At 44.7% G+C, this 11,062-nt stretch overlaps 1 protein-coding gene across 2 annotated transcripts; it reads left to right on the top strand.

Annotated features, from left to right (window-relative positions):
- The first annotated feature begins 1,021 nt into the window (after positions 1-1,021).
- LOC123129226 (protein SAWADEE HOMEODOMAIN HOMOLOG 2) lies at positions 1,022-10,801 on the top strand. 2 transcript variants are annotated; one of them, XM_044549466.1, is made up of 8 exons: positions 1,022-1,051; positions 1,141-1,343; positions 1,446-1,587; positions 2,367-2,430; positions 6,653-6,704; positions 8,406-8,534; positions 9,619-9,738; positions 10,265-10,801. In XM_044549466.1, exons 2-8 carry the CDS (start codon positions 1,161-1,163, stop codon positions 10,592-10,594), a joined length of 1,020 nt encoding a protein of 339 aa, XP_044405401.1. In that variant the 5' UTR covers positions 1,022-1,051; positions 1,141-1,160; the 3' UTR covers positions 10,595-10,801. The 2 variants fall into 2 exon arrangements, with proteins under 2 accessions (XP_044405401.1, XP_044405400.1); XM_044549465.1 differs by lacking the exon at positions 1,022-1,051 and having other exon boundaries at positions 1,089-1,343.
- Positions 10,802-11,062: the final 261 nt, after the last annotated feature.

The raw sequence follows: 11,062 nt of genomic DNA, 5'->3' as shown, positions 1-11,062 counted from the left end.
GAGTGTTGATTTTTTTTTGCCACGAATGCCATTCCCTGATGAAACTTGGCAAGAACTTACAACATTTTTCATTCTTTGCCAGCAACTTTTTTCTTTTGGATTTTTTGATTTTTTTTAGATTTTACTGTTCACGGTGGTATGATAAGAGCTAAAACACGGATGGGCACTTACCAATACTTTTGTCATGAATGCAAGTGACATTGACATACAGGTGACGTTTTTCTGAACACTTTGGTATCTAATTTGCATTTTTCTGATTTAGTATGAATTAGTTATGAAGGTTTCAAAGTGACGGTCAAATGGTCAAAGGGAAAAAGCACAAGACGCCAAAGTGGGTTGGGTAAGACCACATGTTTTCAGAAACTAGGGGCAATCCTGACGAGGGGGGCAGAACTAAGGGTATAAAACCAATTATCCCTAGAAGATCACCAAGAATCAGACCGCGAAAGGAGCACAAAACACTGTAGTATAATGATAAATAAAATAAAACACACTCCATCATCTCCCCAACTCGCCAAATCAAATACTCCATCGGTTCCAAAATATAAGGTGTATTAGGTTTTGAAAAGACAAATTTCTTTAACTTTGACCAAATTCAGTTGATAACGAATATAATGACGCTGGTTTGATATTATGGATATTGATATATTTTTTTTATACAAATTTGGTGACACTTAAAGAGGATTGACTATTCAAAAAACCATTGCACCTAATATTTTCAAAAATAAGGAGTAAAAAAATTATGAAAACCCAATAACACGAACGTCGCAGCAAAGTGCGTCCAATCCTTCTAGTACGTCGGGTAGGCAAACCGGAGCCCCTGTCTGGGGCTGGACTTGCACAAATTCTGACCGGAATTAGCACCCACACTATTTGTTTTATCCCGGGGAATTAATGGGATGAATTCACTACATTAATTGCAAAAGTAGGTCGCGTGCGTGTGAGTAGAAGTGCCAAAAGGGGCTGCATCGGCCGCGTGATCCAGCTTGGACACACACTCACACTAGCGCAGATCGAGAGGCACAGCCGCTGGTGACACACAACTGGTAACGTAAGCTTCTCCTCCCTCCCACCCCTCTCCATCTCCATCTCCATCTCCATCTCCGACGACTCTGCTCATCTCACCGCGCGCGTAGGCAGGTGCGGCAGCCAGGGGAACTATGACGGGGCAGCCGCCAAGGCTCGTGTTCCGGTTCACCCAGGCGGAGGTCGCCAAGATGGAGGAGGTCCTCCGTGAGCTCGACGCCAAGCCCAAGCGTCCTGTCATCCAGGGCCTAATCGATCACTTCAACGCCTCCCCGGACCGCTCAGGCGACGGCAAGGTCCCCGTCCAGTACAATCAGGTACTACTAGGTTTCCCCTCCCGGTACCTAGCTTGCCCAAGATCGGCTCCGCCCTATCTCCTATTCGGATTTATACATGTGAATTTTGTTGGGTGGGCGCAGGTGAGAAATTGGTTTCATAACCGGAGGTCCGTGCAGTCGCAGCTGTCTAGGACCACCCGGGGCGCCCCGCCACCGCCGCAAGGGAAGATGATGCTGCCCACGGTGGCTGAGGAACACAACCCAGTGGCTGGATTCTACTCAGGTGCCGCTGGAATGCCAATATTAACTTTAGCTACTGATAGTTAAGTTGCTATGGTGATACATGATGCAGAAGCTCTCGTGGTGCAGAATCTAAGTCCATATACAGTAGGGGTATACCTCTCTCGATGTCTAGGGCTTTTTGTTGCAAGGTTTTGCATGGCGCCAAGTTTGTCGTCGTGCTGACTCTGATTACTCGTTCATGCCCATTTGGGAAATTGCACGCCACGCGCTTCGTGCGCCGTTACTCTTATGCGTGTGAAGCTTGTCGTCATGCTGTCTTGATACGTCGTTGGCGCCCATTTGGGAAATTGCAGGACACGTGGTTCGAGTGCCGTTACTTTTATGCAAAACTACAGGAAAAAAAAATGGCAATCCAATTAATTTTGGCGGGCCGATCAAAACATGTTGTTTCGCTGTCTCAGTCGTTCAAGCTCAATTGGGATATTCCTGGACACGTGGTTCGTGCGCCCATTTCTTTTATTGAGAACTGCAGGAAATTTTTTGAACTCAAGTTAATGTCGTCGGATTCTAGGACATTACAACCTAGCCTGTAGTTCTTTGTTTTTGTGCGCCAACGCTTGTCGCCGCGCTTTCTCAGTCACGAGGCTCATTTCGGCACTTGCAGGACACGTGTTTCATGTGCCCTTTACTTTAATTTATTCAGAACTCTAGCCCACATGGCGCAATTTTAGTGTTCGTCGTCAAAAGATTTTATTTTTGTAACCAACCAAACACGTGCCATGCACCATGTTGATTATTGACACTGTCGTTACCGATCAGGGAATAGTTCTTCGGATGGTGTCCATGTCCAGTTTGAAGCACTGTCAGCTAGAAATGGCGCATGGTATGAAGATATATGGGTTAATTATCCTTTTGCCCTCAGTGATGTCCATGTGCTTAGTTTTGCCCTCAGATGCAAATTGTCCTCAGTTTTGCCCCTAGTCCGAGCACAGCAACTACGACGAGGCCAAACGGCCATATTTGAGTCCATTCCGTCCGCCGGCGTTAGTAGTTGTGGGTCCGGAGCTTACACGTGGGACCGCGTGGACGTGGGTCCGGAGCTGACATGTAGGCCCCTGCAACTAAATCCCCAAATCATTCTAGCTCACACCCATCCGCCCGGCCGGCTGTCCTGCGCCGCCGCCGCCGCCACCTGCGCCGCGGCCAGCACCTGCCCCGCCACCAGTTGCACGGCCTGCTCCGCCGCTACCTCCCTACGCCTACGCTCCACGGCTCATTGTGACGCCCACCACCTTCCTGCGACGCCACGGGTGGGGCGCCCGCCACCTGCTCGATTCGCGGCGCGGCCTCCTTCCGTGCGCCCGGCCGGAGCGCTCAAAGGTGGGGGGCTGCTGGAGCTATTTGAACTAGGAGGAAGAACCCTAGGGCGAAATGGTGAGCAGCGGCGACCCCGGAGTATTTGGCGAGGCAGGCATCGGGCCGGAGATCCGCCGCGTCCACGACTGGGTTCCCGAGGGGTAAGTCTCGCCTCTTGTTTAGATTGAGCTTAGTTGTGCATTTGAACACTCGATTCGAGTAGGTTTGCCCAATTAGTGTGCTGATTGCGTCTCTGTTTTTCGCCGGTTAGGATGGAGTTGCGGTTTGCTTTCATGGTGCACATTAGAAGGGACCGGTACATGAGGTTGTTCAATGGTAAACAACATGCTATGGATTCTATTTATGGTAACTGGCAGGAAAGTTTTCAATTGTTGTATTCATTCAAAGGTGAAGTGGAGAGGACAAGCCCAGGTAGTATTGTAGATATTGATCACCACACCGTGGAGTACACATTCAGGGGAGTGACAAAGACCAAGGAATGCTTTAGAAGGGTTTTTGTCTGCTTTGAGGCTTGTCGCCGGGGTTTTTTGGCAGGCTGCAGGCCTTATTTGGCTATTGATGCCACTTTTCTCACAGAAAGGTTTAAAGGACAGTTAGTAGCAGCTTGTGCAGTTGATGCACATAGTTTTGTATTTCCAGTTGCCTATGGTGTGCTGGAGACAGAGTCTGAGGAGAGCTGGACTTGGTTTTTGCATAATCTCCGCCGGGCTATTGCACATCCCAATGGGTTGGTCATTCATACAGATGCCTGCAAAGGTTTAGAAGTGGCCGTGGACAATGTGTTCCCTGGAGTAGAGCATAGGGAATGCATGCGTCACCTTGCTGCAAATTTCATGAAGAAATTCAAAGGAAAGGTGTATACCGACAATTTATGGCCAGCATCTTTGACATGCAGTGTGAAGAAGCACAACTACCACTTGAGGCAGTTATACATGAATCCCAAAGTGAAAGAATACTTGGAAACACACCACTCCAAGTTATGGGCCAGAAGCCAATTCAGTGAAGTGAGCAAAGTTGACCGTCGAACTCACCCGCGCCTTCCTCAGAGCCGGCTATGCCCACCTCCCACGGGGCTCGCCGAGGATGTTCACCCTCAACGAGGTTCGTGACCGCGGCGGCATCCTCCTACTGCTCACGCTCACCTTCACCAACCCATTTGACGCGCGCGAGCTCCTCGGCCAAGTCTTTTGGTGCGGCTGCGAGGCCATCTTCTTCACCATCTACAACATCTACACCAACTATGAGCGCATCTTCCCCGCTCCAGGCCAGATGCACTCCCTTCCCTACGACGACGAGGAGGAGGTGTGAAGATGAAGATGGTGTTGAAGGGGCGCGCGCGGCCAAGGTGGAAGAAGGAGGTCAAGATGAAGATGTTCAAGCCCGGAGTCAAGCTCGTCATGTTTGGTTTTTTATTTTGTTGCTTTTCTATGTCATGTCGTGTCGTGTCATGTTTCATCATGTGTCCGTGAACTGTCCGTGAACTTATCTAAGTTATTGTAATGGTACGGTGTGTTCCATCTTATTATGTGTGTTAAAAAATGTCCGTGCCCAAACTTATCATTTCTTCCCTAAACAAGTCATGAAGTTCGAGAACTTGTGGTTTTCGGAGGGGGTGAGAAGCCCTCTGTTTCATTCAAACAAAAAGTCATGAACTAACATGTAAATTTATTCCCTTTAAATCCTAAACCAAGTGCCACTCTAACCCTAAACCAAGTGCCACTCTGACCAAAATCATGTGGTAGTGCAACATACATTTTCAACCTTCCAACCCTCCAAAATTTAAGTGCAAAACAAAGGAAAACCACTCTCACGCGTGTGCAAACATTCACAGTCTCACTATTTTTTTTAAAAAAATTCACAGTCTCACTATGTATACCTTCCTTCCCTACCCATGTCAAAGTCTTGCCATTTGTCCTAGCGGTTACCAGCGCAGCCCTAAACACCACAAACCCACGCGGTCCTGGGTTCGAGTCCCCAGCCGCACCAATTTTTTGTGCATTTTCCACCCTTCATTTTTTTATACATATTATGTTTTCCTCAATGTAATGCCCTTAAAAAATGTTCATTTATTTTGGCACCTGGCGTAAACCTCTACCAGAGCTGAGGCACATTTTCCATGACATTTTGGTCTTTGATTTAAATCACGGTGTATTTGAATTGGATTAATTAACAGCTCCAAAAAATTTCTAACCTTAATTGTTTGGCTCCGGAATAATTCAATTAGCTTCCACAAAAAGTTTCAGCATTATGATTTACTGCCTAAATTAAATCAGAATAGAAAACAAAAAAATACGCAAGAAAACCCCTGAATGGGCCTAATTGGATGCAGTTGGCCCATTAGTCTAGCCTGCACTTGGCTCTACGCTCTGAATTTGGCCCAAGAGCAACCTTTTTTTCGGACAGAAAGGCAGAGCAGAGAGCTGCATTTCATTGATCAAAAGTTTCTGAATTCCTAATTTCTTCTCTTTTTTTCCAACATATTTAAATGTTGGTCACTTCTTCTCTTTTTGTTTCAACATTTAAACAACTTTAACCAACATTTAAACTAGGTGAATTTCTCAAACAATTTCAAGATTACAAATTCCTTCATAATTCATGCCTTTCCATACATTTTCAACATTACAACCGGTGCGATTACCATACCTACAAATGCCCAAAAGTATTTGCAAATGGGTATTGGTAGTGCTTGATCTTCAAGCTTCCTAACCTTCTTCTTCAACATCCTAAGCTCAATAGCTAGCTCTCTGTCAGTGCGTGCTTCGCCATCCATCTCTTCTTCCGGAGCTCGTGGTGTGGCCACTGCCGTTCGTGGCAGCATGCGCAACCATTCTTCATGCTCTTCTTGCAGTTCATTCATCAGAGTCTTGGCCAGAGCATCGACCCAAAGAAAGAAGCATGTCACCTGCATGAACACTAAACAGATCAACCCATTGCTCAAACATCCCGACGACGAAAATGGTGCAATTGCCCCGATTCTTACCCCATTCTCGCTGCACACGTAGAACGGACGATTCTGGTTCCTCGGTGTCTGAAAAACCCTTCGATCAACGCCCGCCCGGCACCGCGGACAGACGAAGACAGGCATGTCCACACGCGCCCGGCTCTGCATCCGCGAGGTGGCGCGGGAGCTTGAGGAAGACATGGAGCTCGGAGCCGAAGGGGATCTCAACGCCGCCGCGCCCTCCACTGCTAGCTTCCCACCGCCGCGCCCTCCACAGCTAGCTTCCCGCCGCCGTGCTCTCTCTCTCGCCGTGGTCACCGCCGTGCTCTCTGTCGCTGTGGTCACCGCCGCTGTCGCCCGCTTATATAGCACACCCGCCAACGGCTCTCTGCTCAACGGCTCTTTGCTGGGTCCCACAAGCCACGCGTGCAACGGTCTGAATAAAATTGGCCGTTTCTGCCGCCTGGTCCCACCTGTAAGGGCCGAGTCAAAAGGTTGACCTGACGGAGACGACAGAGTTCACGGAACGAGTCGGTGCGCACGGACTAGGGGCAAAACTGAGCACAATTCGCATCTGAGGGCAAAACTGAGCACATGGACACCACTGAGGGCAAAAGGATAATTAACCCAAGATATATACATATTTCACCATTTCCTCCTTTGTGTCATTTGATGTCACATGTGGTCTATTTTTGTGATTTAATTTTCCGCGCGCGTAATGTGTGGGTGGGTCTGTGTTGCATGAACCATTCAGTTTTATATGCCTGACTAATCCTTGTTGTTTCAGGTACGATGTTGCTGCCTTTCTGAACTACAGGTTCTCTGAAACGAGGGACCCGGTAATGACCATAGAACTTTTTGGTAAATAGGATTGATGTTACTAAATTCATTTTTGGCATTCTTTATTCAAGCACTTTGCTAGCACTAAAGCTAGAGATGATTCTGGTTCTCGTCTATTTATAGTTGGATAGCGTCAACACTTATAGCAGGAACAGTATTGATGTTTAAACATTTTGAACACTTGTTATCTAACTTTGTGTTGCTCAAGTCCTGTGTGTTGGGGAAGTATCACTCCATCCTTCTTTACACTTTTACAGGATGGTACTGATAATGTACTGGTCAGTTAAGTTGACTTTAAGTACCTTGTGCATTTACTACTTTAGGCTGATACTAGGTGGTATAAAGCTTACTTTCAACATCTCTGTGTTTTGTCATGTAAAACAAAATATAATTTGAATGTTTCTTTTAAGATTATATAGCAGTGTAGACATACCAGAGTTCTAAAAACGAAAAAGTTAGTTCACCCCCTTCAGTTATCATGAGAAGCAATTTTAAACTTTTAACCACAATGCTATTTTTACCAATAACCACAATGCTATTTACACCATTGAGCTATGAAAACTGAAGCAAATCAAATTACAATGGTGGTTTTCTTGTCAGTTTGGTCATGTAGCGAGCACATTCAGCTGCATTGCCACCATGGACCCCCCCCCCTCACCCATTCTACCAATCCCATGATTATATAGTCGGCATCGGGAAAATGTTAGATATTTGATATGGTGCGAACGTGCAAGATAACATCCTAACGCGCAACACAATTTGCACCACCTAACAGCGCATAGCTTGCCGTGATGATCTGATCATCAATGGCGTGGCCCTGATGACGGCCATCGCACTGTAGTGTCCTCCAAAATGGATTATCATGTTAATTCTGGTCCTCCCAGCTCCACAGGACTTTGTGATTGTCGGTTCAAAATCAAGTCCTAGCTGCTCCTCTTCCTCACAACTCTGAGCCAAAGTGCCCTCCTTCTGCCCCTAGGTTCCTTTGGACGCTAGCAACAACCTTTTCTTCATAAGGGAATAGCTCCATGTATTACAACAAATGCAGCAAGCTAGCAACAACGTCCTGTACCAACATCAGTGCATAATATTATTATTTTCAGTGAATACCAAGGAGCAAATTCCAGAATCTTCCCAAAAGAGAAGACCCAGAATCTGTGCTAATTTCCAAATTAACTAACTGATCCATCAAACTCTGTGCTAACTACCAGTCATCTACACCATGGCAGTACTACCTGCCAAAACTTTGTTTCTTGATGTTTGTGCCAGAGTTTGATGATTTGCCATAATTCTAGTATTTCTTGCTTCCAGTTATTAATGGAGAATCACAACAGCAGTCATCATATTGTTTTGGACTCTTAATTAGTTGCCTCCACACACACCAAAGGAAGAGGTCACATCCATAGTACAGAAATCACTTTGCATCATGTGGGTGTAGTGTATGTACAAAGTGCAGAGGGTAAGCATGTTTCACGGACACCCAAGGGCTGGTGGGGAGTTGCACAAATCTTCGAGTCCTAAGTGATACATGTGGTTAGGAGTGATTTGCGCTTCTTTTCACAGTCAAGGGTGAAAACTACACTCGCTCATTTTCCAAGAACTATGCAATACCCATGTTCCTCTAGTGTTTAATCACTCTCCACAACGGTTTCAATACGTGTGCATTATGCCAACTGTGCTTGCACTTATTTTTTTTTCAGGAAGTACTAGTTCGGTTTTGTTGGCTTGGACCCGAGGAGGATGAATGGATTGATGTTTGTAAATGTGTGAGACTGCGTTCTCTTCAATGTGTTGCTGTGCTTCCTGGGGATCTTATTCTTTGTTTTAAGGTACCGATCTTAAACGATTTCTCTTCTCCTGACTTGGCAAGTGAGCATCTCACAACTTGATAATTGTTGTCTTCTTGCAACTTTAAGTTACTCTTTGGAATACAAATCCAGTTTATTTTAACAATAGGATATGTATCCAATCCCTCACAGCTGCTACATTTTTCCTTTGTTATGCACTTGAAAATTCTGCCCGTTAACTTATTATTCCACAGTTACTTTCTTTCTGTTACTGTTGGCCTGTGATAGAGTGATGGGTATGTCGTTTGGGTTTCACCTGCCAAAAGTGTTGGGTCTTCCGAAGTTTCTGTTTTGACTGTGGCGCACATGAGAAACAGATTGAGCCGAGTCATTTATTGGGTCCTTTTTAAGACATGTAATTGATTATATATTTCAACGTTGTCTATACACAAGGTTCTGCAGTTCATATAAGGTCTATTTCTTGTTTGTATATATACTTATAAACGTTGTAATTCCACTCTGTGAGTTTTCAAACTATTATGCTTCACAACACTTATTAAACGGCTTTACTTTCATCTTTAAGAATTGTAAGTTTCAGTCCTGCATGTATTTTATATGCTCTACATATGGTATTAAATACGAAAATTAACTACATCATGTGTTTCCTTTTGCTTTCCATATTCTCGGTAATCTTATTTCCTAATAGATCACTGTGATGCCACTTGGTCCAAGCAGCAGTATTGATTTGGACTTTTATTAGTCGAGGTACAAATAGCCAAAGGACCATAAAATCAGTGCATTTTATTGTTTCATACTTTAATATTGGAGTGTTGAGATGAAATGTGCATGAGTTTCAGCTATTTCAAGAAAGTGTTATATACTCACATTGGAGTATTTTTGAGGTCTTAGTAAGGAGTTTTGGTCGCTGGTTGTAAATAACAATGTGAATGAAAATTAAATAAAGAGCCAATCTCATAATGTAACAATGTGATTTGCTCCCTCTAATGTAGTGTCAAAAACTGTCTTATATTATGGGAGGGAGGGAGTAGTTGTCTTATAATGCAGGGTTAACATTTACTCGAGTTGATTCTCACAGGAATAAATATTTCTGTTTTAAATTGAACAGGAAGGCAAAGAGCAGGCCGTCTATTTTGATGCTCGTGTTCTTGAAGTTCAAAGACGCAGGCATGATATAAGGGGTTGCCGCTGCAGGTTTCTTGTCTGCTATGATCATGATCACTCTGTGGTATTTCTCCTTCTTTCTAACAATGTTGAGTGTTCATGCATTTACTCTGGTTCCAGTGTTACACCATGCTTGGATATAAGAACTGAGGCTTGGGTCTTGGAGTTGCCATTCTGTTATAGGGATGTTTGCCTGCACATAGAATTTGATTGTGGACTTTATGACAACTACCCCCGAGCTGCCAAATCATACCTCCAGCCCTGTAATTTATATGTAGTTCGAAATAAATAACGTGCCTGGACATCAACAGATGAGTAGCTCGCCACGGTCCTTTGTCGACACATTAAAAAACATCCTAGTTTCTGCAGTCAACCAAAATTACTCTGTACCTCAACATCTGCAATTTCTTTGGCAACAGACAAAAACAAATCTGAATGTTCAAATTGGATTGATGGAGTACTATGTTTTTTGTTCTAGGCTAATTATCTGACTGTGTAGTCAAATAAAACAGCAAGCAAAGTGATGAGCTTAGTTTGTTTTATGATGTTATACCAAATCAATTTTTTTTGCATTTCTGTTTGCGTGACAGGAGACTGTTCCACTCAGCAAGCTATGCCGTCGACAAAAATCTATTCACATGCACCAGATCTTGCATGACAGATCGGCAGCAGCATCTGGAGATGCTCAGAAAGCCCAAAAGCCGCACAAGATCATGGATGTGAACCTTGACAAGGGGACCGGGGTTGCCATCCCACCAGATGAAGAAGAGCCATCTGACAAGCTGGCAGCTCCTTTACAAGCCGCACCTACTAGTCCCCACAACAATTTGGTTGCAGATGTTGAGATGGGGGGTGCAGAGGCTGCTCCAGACGGTGAAGCTGAACATGAAGCTGAAAACAAGATGAATTTGGGAGGGTAGTTGTTTCGCTTCCCTGTGCATTTTGTTGTGAACTTCTTAGTCCAAAAATTGTTCTCCTAGGAACTTCCAATCGAAGAAGGATGGTTTGCTGGTAACTGTGATGTGGCGATGTTGACTTGATTGCTTGTGTGGTGCTCAAAGTGTTGAATTCGGTATCTATATCTACATAGCTATGTCGTGAGAGAACATATTGTTTTGTGGTTGTATTATCGTATATCTGTCCATTAAGGTCTGCAGGTTATTTAAATGAGATTACCTATACAGGAACACTACCCGGGTCCACTTGCATGTTTGACCCTCAACACATTTTACATTTAGAAATCTTTGTGGGTTCCTTTGAGTTGTGTGCCACTAGTAGAAAACAGTGCTTTGGTCACAGCTCAATATACACATTAGTCCCGGTTGCATTACGAACCGGAACTAATGTGAGCATTAGTCCCGATTCAAGTGGCTAAAGGCATTAGTCCC

The sequence above is a fragment of the Triticum aestivum genome, chromosome 6A, assembly GCF_018294505.1.
Source record: "Triticum aestivum cultivar Chinese Spring chromosome 6A, IWGSC CS RefSeq v2.1, whole genome shotgun sequence".
In the NCBI taxonomy this organism is placed as follows: domain Eukaryota; kingdom Viridiplantae; phylum Streptophyta; class Magnoliopsida; order Poales; family Poaceae; genus Triticum; species Triticum aestivum.
Note: the sequence above shows the minus strand (reverse complement) of the source record. Positions and strands in the feature narration are given on the sequence as shown.

What these genes read in the sequence shown, in the direction of transcription:
- LOC123129226 (XM_044549466.1), top strand. Translation starts at nt 1,161, where the DNA reads ATGACGGGGCAGCCGCCAAGGCTCGTGTTCCGGTTCACCCAGGCGGAG. An exon ending in TCCCCGTCCAGTACAATCAG is followed by an intron (nt 1,344 to 1,445) that starts GTACTACTAGGT and finishes GGGTGGGCGCAG; the next exon opens with GTGAGAAATTGGTTTCATAA. An exon ending in ATGATCATGATCACTCTGTG is followed by an intron (nt 9,739 to 10,264) that starts GTATTTCTCCTT and finishes TTTGCGTGACAG; the next exon opens with GAGACTGTTCCACTCAGCAA.